Source organism: Pistacia vera, unplaced genomic scaffold (assembly GCF_008641045.1).
Source record: "Pistacia vera cultivar Batoury unplaced genomic scaffold, PisVer_v2 Contig268, whole genome shotgun sequence".
In the NCBI taxonomy this organism is placed as follows: Eukaryota; Viridiplantae; Streptophyta; class Magnoliopsida; order Sapindales; family Anacardiaceae; genus Pistacia; species Pistacia vera.
The window spans coordinates 30,815-50,029 of NW_022196077.1; the positions used below are offsets into that span (position 1 = coordinate 30,815).

The 19,215-nt window shown below is 30.6% G+C and overlaps 2 protein-coding genes across 2 annotated transcripts; one reads left to right on the top strand and one right to left on the bottom strand.

The window, feature by feature from the left end:
- Positions 1-4,750: 4,750 nt before the first annotated feature.
- On the bottom strand, positions 4,751-6,094 carry LOC116133298 (F-box/kelch-repeat protein At3g06240-like). Its single transcript, XM_031419013.1, has one exon. It carries the CDS (start codon positions 6,092-6,094, stop codon positions 4,751-4,753), a length of 1,344 nt encoding a protein of 447 aa, XP_031274873.1.
- A 2,455-nt stretch (positions 6,095-8,549) lies between these two features.
- Positions 8,550-11,533, top strand: LOC116133328 (elongation factor 2-like). Its single transcript, XM_031419036.1, has 2 exons — positions 8,550-8,637; positions 9,035-11,533. Exons 1-2 carry the CDS (start codon positions 8,583-8,585, stop codon positions 11,473-11,475), a joined length of 2,496 nt encoding a protein of 831 aa, XP_031274896.1. The 5' UTR covers positions 8,550-8,582; the 3' UTR covers positions 11,476-11,533.
- The last annotated feature ends 7,682 nt before the right edge of the window (positions 11,534-19,215 follow it).

Consider the following 19,215-nt stretch of genomic DNA (forward strand, 5'->3'; position numbering starts at 1 on the left):
ATTAATTTTTCATAGAATTAATGTAATTATATCTAATCTTAACACTATTTACTAGGTAAATTAATTAATTATTCAATGAAAGCTTAGGCTTAGTTAGCCCTGTTAATTAATTAATTTTTCATAAGATTAATATAATTATGTTCATTCTTAACATAATTTATAAGGTAAATTGATTAATTATTTAACTGTATGCAACTAAGTTAACTAATTAATTTTTCATAGAATTAATATAACTATATTTAATCTTAACATAATTTACTAGATAAATTGATTAATTAATTATAATGCACTATCTCCACTACAACTAATAAAATTAGTCCATTTGTGAAAGGGACAAATCCTATTATCCAAAGTTCCCAACATTGATTAAGTTTAACATCATAATTAATTGATAAATTAATTAATTAAAAGGATAATTGTATTTGTATAATTTGTAAGTCATTATCGTTAAACAATTGGGTATATTCTTATATTGGTTTTGTAAATTGTAATAATCTAATCAAATTCATTTTTAGGGCATATATTATTATTTTGTGAAATTTACAAAATAATAATACATATATTTAATTATTAAACTCACTTATCTAAATTATTTTTTCTATAAATTTAATACAAATATTAGAATGTTATAAAAGCAAATATCATAAATTTAGATACATTACTTAGTTAAAACCATGATTTAAACTCTAACTTTATATACAATCTCGTAAAGGAGAAAAAACATTCTCAATAAAAGAACAATATGTAGGGCGAGGCGGGGCAGGATTGACGGGGCAGGGATTGCACAACCCCCTCCCCTAACCCGTCCTCGAGGTCGGGGATTTTTTAGGGGACCATCCCCAGCCCCATCCTCGACATTTTTGGGGATTCCTCATCCCATTCAAGCTGGGGCAAACGCCCATCCCTAGAGAGGAATCACCTTTACACCACACATTTAATCAGTTAGGGGGAGGGAGAGTGACTCTCTGTAATCAATCAATGGCTCAAAGAAAAGCATACCCTTAAGCAATAACATAACAGAGGATGTAAGCTTGGGAATCACCCGTCGAACCTCTTTAAAAATATTTTCTCACTTCAATTCGTTTATAGCTATTTTTCGACTCGTTCTTATCCCGTCACTGGTTGAATACGACCACACACCCATCTGACTCGATCTCGCCAAGGTCGATCGAGTCTCAATGGTTGTTGTCGATTTTCGTAACAGCAACTCCCTTCTATCCGTCTCTTTTTTATCTCTCCTTCCCATAACTTATGAAATTGATTAAGGTTGATATGTTACATGTGCTAGAGACAAACAGTCATTAACTGGTGGGGGAACATGTTTGTTAAAAGTTCTTTTGGGTGATTATATTACTTATAGCAAACCTCAAGGGAGAAAACTACCCTTATTATAATATTGAGAAATGCTAGATGTACAAAAAGTTTTTGTATAAAGTGATGTGGTAGCTATCACACCACCTGTTTGTGAAAAGTAAGAAAGGTTATCTAATGTGACATTTACTAGATAAATATAGTTAGTATTTTCTATCATTTGAGCAATTAGCAGAATGCATGTATATCAATACGTTATACCAACATTTAGAAACCTGACCCGTCTATTAACTTGAACAGGGAGTCAGGTCACAAGTCGAACGGTCCAACTAGTTAAACCGGTCAGTTGGACCCTGATGTCATCATGATAGAAAAATTAAAAAATAATAATAATTTTTTCAGAATTAGAAAAAAAATCAGCATACCCACAAACAGAGTAGGCATCAATAAGTGCAGTGTTCCAACAAAAGAATTAGACTCTTATGTATGATTAAACATCAAATAAACTTCCTTTTTCCCTTTTGTAATAAACATTATCTTGACCCTGAAACAAAATCTTATCCATCTCTAACGATCTGTTTCACTTTATAATACAAACAGTACACATGCCATATCTTGTCTTTTGATTCAACCAAAAAGAAAGTAAAATAATAGGGAGAACGACATTTTCCCACCCAAGGTTTGGCAAAACGACATTTTTCCACCCATTAAGTTTCAAAATGATACTTTCCCACCATTCGTTAGGTTCTGTTAGTATTTTATGTTAATATTTGACTGAAAAGATAAAAATACCTTTAAATAGTTTATTTCTTAATTAATTTATTATAAATTAAAATTTATTTAAGTCAAAATCTTTACTCGATTATTTATTAGTTCAAGTGTAAAGATACATTTTTTCCTTTGTTTATTTAATTAATTAGGAATATTGATTTTCTATGTTAATTAGTAAAAATAAAAAAATATTATAAATTTAGTAGATTATTGAATAATAGTGATGAAATATTGATGATATTATAAATAAATAAATAAATATTACTGTCATTTAACTTTAAAAAATTTCATAACATTATTTCTAACTTTTTAGGAAGGGTTAATTATTTTTTCTTTTTTGACTTTTTGGCTAATTAAAAAATTTAAAAAGTCAAATATTTAAGGATATTTTCGCCTTTTCGTTAAAATATTAATGAAAAACATAACAGAATCTAACAAATTGTGGAAAAGTGTCATTTTGAAACTTGATGGGTGGGAACCTTGGGTGGGACAAGATCGTTCTCCCTAAAATAATATCAAGAGATCATCACCAATGTTTAGATATTATTAGATACCAAATTGCTTAAGAGGGGACAAAAGTGAAACATTTACGAGAAAGAGAAACTTGTGTCCTAATCAGCGCCTAAACCATGAGCTGTATTAACACATTTTAATATCAAGAGATCATCACCAACATCAACATGGATGCCAAGAGTTGGGTTTCTCCTTGTAAAAGTTGTATCAAACCATTTTAATTGATTGCCTTTTCAAAGTGAATATATAAAGAAATTGTATACTGATAAATATACAAGATATGTTCGTCAGGCTCTCAAAATATATAAAGAAAATATAGCATAAAAATCCAACCCAAGAACCCCACTAACGCAACCAGCAAGAGAAGAAGTAGCAAAAGCCAAAAACCATAAAAACGCAAGTTCGCTAGCATCAAAATCCAAAGCAACCACCAAAACCAAACAGCAGCTGGAGAAAAAAAATAAAAAACACAAGCTTCAATAGTCAGCACCATCAGCCAACACTCCAAATCACCAACATTATACATAAAAACTAATTAATCGCAAGTTCGCAAAGAGATAGGAGAAACCTTCGACTTTGCACAGTGGAGTCTTAGAGAGATCGAATTCGAAGGTTGTAGAAGATTTGTGCGGTTGATGAGAGAAGAACCAGTGAAGTTTCGATTGATTTGTGCAGAGAAGAGTAAAGGTTGCACTGTTGCAGAGAAGAGACTGAAGTTTTGTGCGTAAATGAGAAAGAATTTTGGGTTTAGGGTTCAAAAAAGGGTAAATCGGTTTTCAATGTAAGTGACCCGGTTTTGGGTCCAAACCGATCCAACCGACGGGTCAATACTGTTTAATCGGTTCAAAGCCAGGTTTTATAGTGAACCAAACTGGTGGAGGTCCCGAGTCCTGATCCAACCGGTTAAACAGACCGGCCTAGGCCGGGTTCCTAATCATTGTGTTGTACATAAATATCATAAGGTAATTTTATATATAAAAGAAATTAGTACCATTGTATAAATTAGGATGAAAGTTTGAATAAAGATAAAAAATAATATTTCACATTAGACGATATCATTATGAACATATTTAACAACTTTCTTGTTATTCTCCATCGAACTCTCTTTCTAGAAGTCAATGTGAGTCTATGCACTCTCTTCAACATTCCCATAGAAAGAGAGGAGAGAGAGAGAGAGAGAGAGGAATACTAGGTCACCTCATAGTAAAAGAGTAAAAAGAGGTTTTATGAGCTTTTGAATTCAAGTTCTCACATGCGCTAATAGAAGTGGCCACTAAGGAGTTTACCTAGTCGTCAACTTCAGGGTTCTAGAGGATTAGTTGAGGTATGCGTAAGATGACCTGGACACCCCAATCACCAAAAAAAAAAAAAAAAAAATAGCCGATGAGAGAGAGGTGGAAGAAAAGAAACAGAAGAGAATGAGGGTTTATTTTTTATCGGGGGATTCCAAAATTACATAACCCTATACTATGATACTTTGTTATCTATTGAACGGATATTAATGAGATCGATATTTTTTATATTTCTCTATAAATTTTTTCTTATAAATAAAATTACTTAATTTAATTAACCTTAAATGGTTAATTTACGATGGTTAATCAAATCTTTTTAATTTAACTTACGGTGGTTAATAATGATTGGGTTTGTTTTGTTGTGATTTTTGGAACTTGTTAGCGTTTTCTAAACGGCATGGATTTCCACAAAATTCACCCTAAACATTAATTGGGCCGGGGAATATTTTACATGTTGTATTTATTTGTATTAAATTAAAGTTGATTTTAAAATAATAATTTATTTCCATTAATCTTCAAGGTTATCTATTTTATTGATAATTTATTTATTTATTTATTTATTTATTTTTTTTTTTTTTTTGTATTAAAACATTATCAGAACTAAGCACCCTAAGTGAATCCATTGATGATCTTAATTTGTAATGTTAAAAGGCTTTCCAATTTCCACCTTGTACAAGTGAATTTCATTTAATCATGTTATATGGGGTGATTGCATAACTACAATCAAGATTTTTAATTAATTTATTTTAATTTCTTGATACAAAGTACTCATGCTTACAAGCAATCAAATCCTGATTAAAAGAAAATTTAATTAATAACCAGGCATCCTATGGAGAGAAAGGAAAATTACTCTTCTTCATCGTCTACAAAGGAGAAATATAAACATGCCGAGCTGTCTTCAGAAAACTGTATTTCTGACTATCCATATCTTCAACTGATTCCTCAAAAATTCCATAGTTTCTGGCGAAATTTCTGAGAGAAAGAACACTTCCTGTGTAATTGAATATATCCTTGTGAAAATTGTATCCTTCACAACCCTCTACCAATGGGAATTGCTTTTGCTTGTACCAAAGGCGATCAGTTTGTAGATCAAGAAGAAACATTTCTTTATCATTGTTAGTATCAAAAAATATGCCATCATGTCCCAAAGTGCCGACTCCGGCAGCTCCAACGCCAGCAGAGAAGGTGTTATTTGCTCTGTGATGTTTTTTCCATAAAGATAAATCATTATCACATTTTATAATGCCAGTTTCTGGTTCCCTTACCCACAATTGATCAATGATTATTTTGTGCTCTCTTTCCCAATAGTGCTCACTTTTATAATCTTTCAGCACCCATATCTCAATGAGTATATTTGATGGAAAGCTAACAACAGCAAGTGATCCTCTCAGATTAATCAACCTGAACGCTTCACAAGGTTTACATCCGAAGTCCGGATGAGAAAGCCACTTGAATTCCTCTTTCTTGAAATCAAAAGTTAGGATCATCTTCCCACGCTCTTCCTCGCTTTCATTGCTACAAGCATGACGCCTCCAGTGCATGTCTCCGTATGCAGAAACTCCAGGTAAACTTAAATAACAAGAGGGAGTTGTGGCGATTCGTCGCCATGAATCTGTGCCTAAAGTATAAACTTCAGCTGCAAATTCGCATACTTCATACACATAATACATCCGAACAACTTTGTACCAATCAGTTGTCGAATCAAATCCCATTCCGTACCACATCGTGTGCCCAATGGATTCTCTATTAGTCAGACCCGGCCCTGGTAGCTCTAAAACTTCTCCTCTGAGAGGATTGCACAGGAACGTTTCCTGTGCATGATCGACTTTTTCAATACATAATAAACCATAAGCAACTTGACTGATCCTATAGTCTCTACCTTGTTTATTTGACAAGAACTCAAGGATTGGATATTCATTTCTTTTCATGAGATTGTCATTACCATCATAAACAAGTGAATGCACTTTCTTCACTATACTACCCAGCAGTAAAGGCACGGACAGAACTTGAGGCTCTTCAGAAACCACATCACCGGCTGTACATAATGCTTCGTGTGAATTGGCGAAAGAGATGCCATCGATATTGTTGCACCACATTTTAGAGGCGCATCTTAAACGCAAAAGTGATTTTCCTGGTAGTCTCTGAAAGATATTGTAAACGAGATCATCAGGAACATGTTTGGTATCTTTCTTCCCGCTATTCTCCATTGATTCTTCTTGTAAAAGTAAAAATTTTTAGTCTCTCTTTGTTCTTTCTCCAATCTCAGAGAATTACCGAGAGGGGTGAGAGATAATAGCCGATGATGGGCAAGAGTTAAATAATTGTTGAATAAATTTGTGTAGTATTGTTGAGGTTCATAGTTTCGGTACTGTGTAACAGCGCTATGCTTAGAGATCAGTAATAAATTTAATTTGTTAGTGATTGTTAAGAGTGTGTTAGGATTGTTAGCAAGTCCATTAAACTTTCCTCCATTTAAATATGGAATCTAATCTAATCTACTCAGCAATGAAAGCAGCTATTAGGTTATACTATCCTAAACCTATACTATTATAACAATCCTAACAGTATTTTTGTTGCCAGTTGCAATATTTATAGTCATAATGGTGGACTAACTAATTTTATTACTATAATGAGGTTATAATTTAATAGAGGTATAGTTACAAAAATTATTGTTTTGAAATGTTATTTTATAATTCATGTTTTAGTAGTATAGCATTAAGATTTCAATTTATATTTTAGTAGCATTATAATTTCAATTTAGAGCTTCAATTGCCTACTTTTGAAATTGATAGAATATCGTATCTTGGAACCAGCAAAGATAAGTGTCATTGATGGAACTGTAAATGCAATTGATGCATAGTCAATTGATGTGAAGCCACATACAATTACCAATGGTTTTAACTTTTAAACACTACAAAATTAGGACCCATAGTTTCTACGAATTGCAAGTTACAAATGAAGTGGATGAGGAGAATAAAAGAGTCATTGCAGAATTGAGGTATCAGCTTCAACATCTTCACTATACTAATCAAATGGATATTAATGTATTTCTCAATCATCTAAATGAACAACAAATCATATATATTTTAACCAAAGAAGAAATTATTACTGCAATTAGACAAGAAGAGAAAGGAAATAATCCTAAGGATGATAGTACAGTAATACAAAAAATTTATTGCTATGAAGCTCTAAATATGCTTGAGAAGCAACAAGAAAGTGTCCAATCTTGCGAGGTATTATGTACTCGTAAGGTAAAAAAAACGTATTCTTATATCGATCTCACTTTTACTATTTGATATTGTAAATTTATTAGCAAATCTTTTATTATTTTCTTCTGTTTTTTACCTTTATTACTGATATTGTGTGTGGATCAATTATCAGAATTAGTTGAATGATTATATATGGATTTAAAGAATTTAAAAGAAGGCGAGATCAAGGTAATTTAAAATTCACATATTGATAACTGTGAGAACAATAAATGAAGCGATAATTATTAATTAAGATGGGAAGAAGGATTTCTTTTAAATTTAAAATAATAGCTGACGAGAGAAAGAGTTAAACAAGAGAATTAGGGTTACATGTATAAGTTTCCAGTTATACCCTAATCTTATGATATTATATAATCCAAACTAACTCAGATTTTCTAGTGTAAGATCAATCACTAGAGGGTGATAGTGCTAGTTTCTCAAAACTAGAGGAGAAAGCATTATTATGCCAAACCTTAGGGGTGGCAACTAATTAACGCATATATATAAACAAATATAAGATAAGATATTATATTTTGTTACGGAGAGAGAAAATCTATATGTATAAAGATTAAATGAGCTGGGCTCAAAAGAGAAACCCTAGTGGAAGGTTCTCTCCACGTAAACCGCATCTCATGATACCAGAGTATAAAACTATAAATTCTCCACATTGAGTGCCTCGTCTATCGAGAGCTCTAAGACTAAATAGAGCGCTCTTCTTCTCCTCTCCTTGTTTCCTCAATTTCGTTCTTTTAAGGTTTGCACTCTTGCTCGCTCTATAATTCTCACGAATTCTCTTTCAGTTTTGTGTTGTTATAGGTAGTTTGATGATCAATTATAATGTGCTTGAATTTTGTGTTGTTCTAGCTAGGTTATGAATTTTGATGATTTAATTGTAATTCAGATGTGAATAATTCTATAGGATTATCAATGTATTTGATTGATTTGATTTGTTTGTATTGAATTTTGATTTTTGTGATCAAGTGAATACTGTAAAACTCTTGTTAGTATCGTGTTTATCAAGGTTATATTTTGGTGAATTTCGTGAGATATATATTTACTGTTTTATAAATAAATACCAATATAATAATCAGATTTAATAATATAATATGATAATCTGATTTAAAAATAGTAATATAATAATCTGATTTATAAATAATTATATAATAATCGGATTTATCGTTTATAAATATTATAATCGAATCCTTGAATTAGGATATGGATTTTTTGGTTTAATTTAATTTTATTATTATTATCGGATTCTAACGTGTTTTTGCAATTTTGTTGGGCAGGTAGTGTGATTCTTTAACAGCTCGTCAAGATGGTAAGTGCTTTGCGTTGTATGATTTTTGTCGGTTTACTTAAATTGTGTTGTTTCTTCTGTATTAATGGAGAAAATTATATTTGGTTTTTACAGGTCAAATTTACAGCTGATGAGCTCCGTAGAATTATGGACTACAAACACAACATTCGTAATATGTCTGTGATTGCCCATGTCGATCATGGTATAAGCCTCTTTGCTTTGCTTTATTAATTTCTTGGGAAGTTTTTCTAAATGTTTGCTTTTGAGTTAAAATCTCTACTATTAACTGCTGTTGATATTTTGATTTTGTGTCACCTATCATGAATTTTTCTATTGCAAATGCTATTCATGGTTGTGGCCAATATATCTGGTAACATGTTCTGATGTTGAATTCAGAATGAGATATTTACTTATCATGGGATTTTGTCTTAGGGGTATCTTTACTTTCCATTATTTTTTGACAAAGATTTTCTGTCCTTTTAGTTTGCCGCAATTTCCAAAGTATTCCTATTAGTGTATAATGGTGCTAGATGTCTTATTATGAAATTAACATTGATTTTCTGGTTCTTCGAGTCCTAATGTCCATTTTCCGTCAACAGGGAAGTCGACGCTTACCGATTCTCTTGTGGCTGCTGCTGGTATTATTGCACAAGAAGTTGCTGGTGATGTCCGTATGACAGATACTCGCGCTGATGAGGCTGAGCGTGGCATCACTATCAAGTCTACTGGTATCTCTCTATATTATGCCATGTCTGATGATTCCTTAAAGAGCTATGGCGGAGAGCGTCAAGGGAATGAGTACTTGATCAATCTTATTGATTCCCCGGGGCACGTTGACTTCTCATCTGAGGTGACAGCGGCACTCCGAATTACTGATGGTGCATTAGTGGTGGTAGATTGTGTTGAGGGTGTTTGTGTTCAAACCGAAACTGTGCTTAGACAGGCATTGGGCGAAAGGATTAGGCCAGTTTTGACTGTCAACAAGATGGATAGGTGCTTCCTTGAGCTCCAGGTTGATGGAGAGGAAGCTTACCAGACATTCCAGAGAGTTATTGAGAATGCTAACGTTATTATGGCTACTTATGAAGATCCACTGCTTGGCGATGTTCAGGTTTACCCCGAGAAAGGAACTGTTGCTTTCTCTGCTGGTTTGCATGGCTGGGCATTTACTTTGACAAACTTTGCTAGGATGTATGCCTCTAAGTTTGGAGTTGATGAGTCTAAGATGATGGAAAGACTCTGGGGTGAGAACTTCTTTGACCCAGCTACTAAAAAGTGGAGCAGCAAGAATACTGGATCTCCTTCCTGCAAGCGTGGTTTCGTTCAGTTCTGTTATGAACCAATCAAGCAGATTATTGGTATTTGTATGAATGACCAGAAAGATAAGCTATGGCCAATGTTGCAAAAGCTTAACATCGCTTTGAAGTCTGATGAAAAGGATTTGATGGGTAAGGCATTGATGAAACGTGTCATGCAGACTTGGCTCCCAGCAAGTGATGCCCTTCTGGAAATGATGATCTTCCACCTACCCTCTCCTTCCAAGGCACAAAAATACCGTGTTGAAAACTTGTATGAGGGTCCCCTTGATGATCAATATGCAGCTGCTATCAGGAACTGTGACCCCGAAGGTCCCCTCATGCTCTATGTATCTAAGATGATTCCTGCATCTGATAAGGGTAGGTTCTTTGCTTTTGGTCGTGTGTTCTCTGGAAAGGTCTCAACCGGTCAGAAGGTCAGAATCATGGGTCCAAACTTTGTACCCGGTGAGAAGAAAGATTTGTATGTAAAGAGCGTGCAAAGGACTGTTATTTGGATGGGAAAGAAGCAGGAAACTGTTGAGGATGTGCCTTGTGGTAACACTGTGGCAATGGTTGGTTTGGATCAGTACATAACCAAAAATGCTACTTTGACAAATGAGAAGGAAGTTGATGCCCACCCAATCCGAGCCATGAAGTTCTCAGTCTCACCTGTCGTGCGTGTGGCTGTTCAATGCAAAGTTGCATCTGATCTCCCCAAGCTTGTTGAAGGTCTTAAACGTCTGGCCAAGTCAGATCCTATGGTTGTCTGTACCATCGAGGAGTCTGGAGAGCACATCATTGCAGGTGCAGGAGAGCTCCACCTTGAGATCTGTTTGAAGGATTTGCAGGAAGATTTCATGGGTGGTGCTGAGATTGTGAAGTCAGATCCAGTTGTGTCTTTCCGTGAGACTGTACTTGAAAAATCCTGCCGTACTGTCATGAGCAAGTCCCCAAACAAGCACAACCGTCTTTATATGGAAGCCCGACCGTTGGAGGAAGGTCTTCCTGAGGCTATTGATGATGGTCGTATCGGTCCAAGGGATGATCCAAAGTCCCGTTCTAAGATCCTGGCTGAGGAGTTTGGTTGGGACAAGGATCTTGCAAAGAAAATCTGGTGTTTTGGTCCTGAGACCACAGGCCCTAACATGGTTGTCGATATGTGTAAGGGAGTTCAGTACCTGAACGAAATAAAGGATTCTGTTGTTGCTGGGTTCCAGTGGGCGTCAAAAGAAGGTGCATTGGCTGAAGAAAACATGAGGGGTATCTGCTTTGAAGTGTGTGATGTTGTTCTTCACGCTGATGCCATTCACAGAGGTGGCGGTCAGGTCATCCCAACTGCTAGACGTGTCATTTACGCATCCCAGCTGACTGCTAAACCCAGGCTTCTTGAGCCTGTCTACTTGGTGGAAATCCAAGCCCCGGAGCAGGCCCTCGGTGGAATTTACAGTGTTCTTAACCAGAAACGGGGTCACGTCTTCGAGGAAATTCAGAGGCCTGGAACCCCTCTTTACAACATCAGGGCATACCTTCCTGTCATCGAGTCCTTCGGATTCTCAAGCACTTTGAGGGCTGCAACCTCCGGACAGGCCTTCCCACAATGTGTGTTTGATCATTGGGACATGATGTCATCCGATCCATTGGAGACGGGATCGCAGGCAGCACAACTCGTGGTCGATATCAGGAAGCGGAAGGGTCTCAAGGAGCAGATGACACCGCTTTCCGAGTACGAGGACAAGCTGTGAAAGGAGACCTCATTTCCGAGAGGCTGAGAATGTGCAGCCTATATGGTTTATTTTTTACAGTTTTGAAGTATTCCAACATACATTGGTTTATGCTAATATTTTTTCATGCTCATAATATTTACTTAAGAATAATATGTGATTAGGGTAATTTTTATTTCTTTGAATTGCAATATCAAATATAAAAGTTCACTAAATATTTTGTATTAAATTTTTATCTAACGTAACTTTAACATAACTTATTAATTTATATACAAATATAACCTTTTATTGATACTTTACTAATTTATATGCATTGAATTAACGTTTCATATTTCATAATATTATTTTAATATAATATTAACTCTTGTTTTTTTGTGTGAATTGAGAAATAGCACATTTGTAAAAGTTTTATTCCAAAAGTTTAGACCAAATTACTTTTTCTAACTAAAGTCCCCAAAGTGAGATTGGAAATCTATCGTTTTCTATTGGATAGAGTTTATTAAAATGACCAATAGACCCTTGTCGATAGCCCCCTTCCTTCTTCTTTCAAGACTGGTAATTCTTCCTGGCCCTAATCTAACCGGGGCGAACTGCCTTCCTTCGGAACAAACAAATCTGAATTAGGCTTGAATATGTAGGGGGTCTTCTAATAGATAATTTGATCAAAAGATTTGGAATAAGACCATTTCACACTTTCAAAAACGGATTACTTTTCTATTGAGACCCAAAATTGGGTTATTTAATATAATTTGGGAAAAATTAGAGATCGTCCATAACTGATTAAACCGATTTCTTAAACCGAATTAGTTTTTCATTAAGGAGAAAACCGGTTAACCAGTTTTCCCTTTAACTTATTTTTTATTTTGTTTTTTCTTAATTTAACTTGTTTTTTATTTTGAGAGGGAAAGAAAAATGAAAATTGATAAGACTGATAGAATGTGTGTGTTTGTGTGAAAAAAAAAAAGGTGGAGAAATGCATAAAATTGAAGTAAGAGAGGATTTGGGGATTTGTGTTTTTTAATTTTAAAGAGAAACCGTTTTTATAAACCGGTTTCCGATTAACCGTTGTAAAATTTCTTTAACCAGTAACCGATCTATTTTTTATTTATGTATTTCTTTAAACCAAACCGAGTTAACTTTTCGGTTTCTACATTTTTTTTAACACCTCTTATCTAATTGACTTACATAGCACATTAGTTTCTGGACGATATGTCATCTGCGTGCTGTTCATGTAAACGACGAGGAAAACACTTACATACCTATTTCTTCTTGACCACTCGTCATTTGTAGTCTAAATGTAAACGACATGTCAACTTCAACTGACCCTTTTTGTGTACTAGAATTTGAATGGTTTCAATAAACAGTTAACACATCAATCTCATTTCTCACTTATGACCACTAATCTAACACAAATTATAAATAATTGATGGGATTCTATACAACTAATTGAAATTATCATAAAATTACTCCTCTTCTTTTGATGGGATGACAAACCTTTTAGCTAACGGGCTTAACTATATCCAAGGGTGTTATCTTCAAGTTCAAGTAGAGGTGAGCATGGGTACGGTAGAACCAACCTATGGGTAGAATCAGAACCTACCAGAACTGACATTGTGCAGGTAGGTTTCGGTTCCTTTTTTTTGGACTGACACTATGCGGTTTCGATTCTGGTTCCTATATGTGAAGGAACCAGAACCTGAAAAAAAAAACTTGTAACGGGTACCTGTTGGAACCTACTTGGAACCTACAACGAGTACCATGTTTTAGAACCTGTTTGAACTGGGCTGAAATAAATATCTGTGAAAAATGAGGGGTTTATTGTAATTTTACTATAAAAAATTTAAAATAAAAAGTTAAATTTTTAAAATAACCTAATTAAATAATTATACAATTATACTTATTACATATAAACTACATCATATAAAAAACTTTAATATATTATAATATATTAATATTAAAGTTTTGATTAATTAAGTGTATAATTGGAATTATGACCAATTAAAAGAATTATTTTTGAATAAAATAGTATATTTGATTGAATAATAATATACTCCCTCCGTTTTCAAATAAATGACGCTTTAGTTAATTGCACACCTTTTTATGCACTGAATTTTTTAATATAAACAAAAAGAGAGAGGAGGCATGGGCATACAAAAAAGTGGAGAGAGAAGATTGAGGCAGACACGCAGAGCAGAGAAAGAGAGAGAGAGAGAAGAGATGTGGGCACCACAAAAATGGGAGAATAGAGATATCAGACAACTGAGACAAGACAAGCGACACTTATTTAGAAAAAAAATTATACCCTCAAAATGATACTTAAAAAAAAAACGAAGGGAGTAATATTTAGTTATTTACTTCAATTATCAAGTTCTAAGTATATCTGTAATAAATTAGTAATTTATTAATTATATATGATAAATTGATAAACATTAATACATTATTAGGTAAATGATTACTTAATTAATTATAAGTTTATAACATTATATTAGTAATGTAATACATTACTTAATTAAATACTTAGAAATTTAATTAATTATAACAATCCATTATAAACGTTAATACAATACTTAATTAAATGATTACAAATTTAATTAATTATAATATTACATTAAAAATTTATAGTATGATTACATAATTAATTATAACATTACATTATAGTATGATTACATAATTAATTATAACATTACATAATTAAATGATTACTTAATTAATTATGACTTTATATTATAAACATTTATAATTTACTACATTAGCATAATACTTAATTAAATGATTAGAAATTTAATTAATTATAACATTACTTTATAAATTTATAGTATGATTATTTAATTAATTATAATATTTCATTATAAACATTAGTATAATACTTAATCAAATGATTATAAATTTAATTAATTATAGTATTATATTAAAGATTTATAGTATAATTACTTAATTCATTATAACATTATATTATAATATGATTACATAATTAATTATAACATTACATAATTAAATAATTATTTAATTAATTATGATATTATATTATAAACATTAGTAATTTACTACATTAGCACAATACCTAACTAAATAATTAGAAATTTAATTAATTATAGCATTACATTATAAATTTATAGTATGATTACTTAATTAATTATAACATTCTATTATAAACATTAATACAATAATTAATTAAATGATTAGAAATTTAATTAATTAAAACATTACATTATAATTAAATAATTACTTAATTAATAATAACATTACATTATATTACAATTACTTAATTAATTATAACATTACATAGTTAAATGATTACTTAATTAATTATAAATTTATAACATTACATTGTAAATATTAATGATTTACTACATTAGTACGTTACTTAATTAAATGGTTAAAAATTTAATTAATTATAACATTACATTATAGATTTATAGTATGATTACTTAATTAATTATAATATTATATTATAAACATTAGTACAATACTTAATTAAATGATAAAAAATTTAATTAATTATAATATTAAATTATAGATTTATAATATNAAGTTCACTAAATATTTTGTATTAAATTTTTATCTAACGTAACTTTAACATAACTTATTAATTTATATACAAATATAACCTTTTATTGATACTTTACTAATTTATATGCATTGAATTAACGTTTCATATTTCATAATATTATTTTAATATAATATTAACTCTTGTTTTTTTGTGTGAATTGAGAAATAGCACATTTGTAAAAGTTTTATTCCAAAAGTTTAGACCAAATTACTTTTTCTAACTAAAGTCCCCAAAGTGAGATTGGAAATCTATCGTTTTCTATTGGATAGAGTTTATTAAAATGACCAATAGACCCTTGTCGATAGCCCCCTTCCTTCTTCTTTCAAGACTGGTAATTCTTCCTGGCCCTAACCGGGCCGAACTGCCTTTCTTCGGAACAAACAAATCTGCTTAGGTCAACTTGAATATGTGGGGGATCTTCTAATAGATAATTTGATCAAACAGATTTTGGAATAAGACCATTTCACACTTTCAAAAACGGATTATTTTTTTATTGAGACCCAAAATTGGGTTATTTAATATAATTTATATAAGTTGGGAAATAAAAATTAAAGATCATTTAAATTAGGGGTGTTCATAACCGATTTTTTAAACCGAATTGGTTTTTCATTAAGGAGAAAACCGGTTAACCAATTTTCCCTTTAACTTATTTTTTATTTTGATTTTTTTCTTAATTTAACTTATTTTTTATTTTGAGAGGGAAGAGAAAAATAAAAATCAATAAGGATTGAGAAGAAATGTGTGTGTTTGTGTGAAAAAAAAAAAGTGGAAAAATGCGTAAAATGTGAAAGTAAAGAGAAAAAGATTTGGGGATTTAATATTTTTTAATTTTAAAGAGAAAACTGTTTTTATAAACCAGTTTCCGATTAATTGGTTTTAAAATTTCTTTAAACCAGTAACTGAACCAAATTTTTTATTTATGTATTTCTTTGAACTGAAACCAAACTGATTTAAACTGGTTCGGTTTCTACTTTTTTTTTTTAACACATCTGATCTAAATTGGTACTTACATGCAGTGGCGGATTTACTTAATGACTCGTGGGGACCATGGCCCCCACTCAAACTTTAAAAAACTTCGATAGTATAAATATTTATATTTAGTTGTATTTTACCCCCTATAAGACTTTGACATTTTGCCCCCACAAATTTTTTTTGTTTATCTTTTACCCCCATCAAGTGAAGTTCCTGGATCCGTCACTGCTTACGTGGCACATTAGTTTCTGGACGATATGCTATCTGCGTGCTGCTCATATAAACGACGAGGAAAAACACTTACATACCTATTTCTTCTTGACCACTCGTCATTTGTAGTCTAATGATGTAAACGACATGTCAACTTCAACTGTCCCTTTTTGTGTACCAGAATTTGAATGGTTTCAATAAACAGTTAAACACATCAATCTCATTTCTCACTTATGACCACTAATCTAACACAAATTAATAAATAAATTGATGGGATTCTATAACAATTAATTGAAATTATCATAAAATTACTTCTCTTCTTTTGATGGGATGACAAACCTTTTAGCTAACGGGCTTAACTATATCCAAGGGTGTTATCTTCAAGTTGCAAGTAGAGGTGAGCATGGGTAACGGGTAGAACCAAAACCTATGGGTAGAATCAGAACCTACTCAGAACTGACATTGTGCAGGTAGGTTTCGGTTCCTTTTTTTTTTTTAACCGACACTGTGCGGTTCTAATTCCGGCATGTAGGAACCGGAACCTGGAAAAAAGAACTTGTAGCGAGTACCAGGTTTGAAACCTGCTTGGAACTTGGAAAGGGTACCCTGTTTTGGAATCTAGGCTGAAATGAAATATCTATGAAGAATGAGGGATCCATTGTAATTTTACATAAAAAAAATTAAAATGGAAAAAGTTAAATTTTTAAAATAACTTAATTAAATAAATATACAATCATACTTATTACATATAAACTACACTATATAAAAAAACTTTAATATATTATAATATATTAATATTAAAGTTTTGATTAATTAAGTGTATAATTGGAATTATGACCAATTAAAAGAATTATTTTTGAATAAAATAGTATATTTGATTGAATAATAATATAATATTTAGTTATTTACTTTAATTATCAAGTTCTAAGTATATAAATTAGTAATTAATTAATTATATATGATAAATTGATAAACATTAATACATTATTAGGTAAATGATTACTTAATCAATCATAACATTACACTATAATTAAATGATTACTTAATTAATTATAAGTTTATAACATTATACTAGTAATGTAATATATTACTTAATTAAATACTTAGAAATTTAATTAATTATAACATTCCATTATAAATATTAGTACAATACTTAATTAAATGATTAAAAATTTAATTAATTATAATATTACATTAAAGATTTATAGCATGATTACTTAATTCATTATAACCTTACATTATAGTATGATTACATAATTAATTATAACATTACATAATTAAATGATTACTTAATTAATTATGACATTATATTATAAACATTTATAATTTACTACATTAGCACAATACTTAATTAAATGATTAGAAATTTAATTAATTATAACATTACATTATAAATTTAGTATGATTACTTAATTAATTATAGCATTCCATTATAAACATTAGTACAATATTTAATCAAATGATTATAAATTTAATTAATTATAATATTACATTAAAGATTTATAGTAAGATTACTTAATTCATTATAATATTACATTATAATATGATCACATAATTAATTATAATATTACATAATTAAATATTTATTTAATTAACTATGACAGTATATTATAAACATTAGTAATTTACTACATTAGCAAAATACCTAACTAAATAATTAGAAATTTAATTAATTATAGCATTATATTATAAATTTATAGTATGATTACTTAATTAATTATAACATTATATTATAAACATTAATACAATACTTAATTAAACTATTAGAAATTTAATTAATTAAAATATTACATTATAATTAAATAATTACTTAATTAATAATAACATTATATTATATTACAATCACTTAATTAATTATAACATTACATAGTTAAATGATTACTTAATTAATTATAAATTTATAACATTACATTATAAACATTAATGATTTACTACATTTGTACATTATATAATTAAATGATTAAAATTTTAATTAATTATAACATTACATTATAGATTTATAGTATAATTACTTAATTAATTATAATATTCTATTATAATCATTATTACAATACTTAATTAAATGATAAGAAATTTTATTAATTATAATATTAAATTATGATTTATAGTATTGTTTAATTAATTTAATTAATTGTTTGTGTTTTCGTTTTGATTGAGGAATTTTATGTAAATTGTGATAAATTGATTGAATTCAGGTGTTTTTTAAAGATTAGAGGATTTATGAGTCACATTGGACACAAATGAATGAGTAATTAAAATTTGTTAGGAGTATATTTGTAAACTTTTAAAGTATTTTTGTTATTTTTTAAACTAATAAGGGGGTAATTGATTTTTTATAGGATACCTATGAAAAGAATCGAAATCTACATTTTAGGTTCCGATTCCTTAAATTTAAGAACTTACACTGTACAATTCTGATTTCGGTTCCTTTTTTTAAAAACCTGTACTGTGCAATTCTAGTTTCGATTCTCCCGAAAAATACAGAATACCCGAAACTGCTTGCCCCTGGTTGCAAGAAAGGCAGTTATTGTATTTATCCAAAGATTATCGAAAAGTTTCTTCATTCATTATTTTATTATCTTTTTTTTTTTTTTTTTTTTTTTAATGGACTAGACTCAACAGCCCAAAACAGTCAACTAAAATCCAATACATTTTCTAAACCTGACTTTATCCAGTGTAATTGCTTTCAAAAGAGAAAATCAACAAAGGGGGTCATGTTATGTTAGAACCCAAATAAGCAGTATTCCCCCATAGACAATTTTCAACCAGAAAATTCAAACATGCCATGCTCAGCAACTACAACACTTGTTTATCAAACTATTATTCAATTATATATAACACATTATCTGTATGTCCATTCAGCATTTAGTTTTATTATATCAACAGCAGTCATCTGATTAGTTTAATCTAAATAAATGCATATTACGTGATGTTACTGAACGGTTATACAGATGACATGAATGTAGGCTTTACTCTTGTGCACAGCATAAAGAACTAGACCAAACAATCTTCAATACCACCTCCAAGAT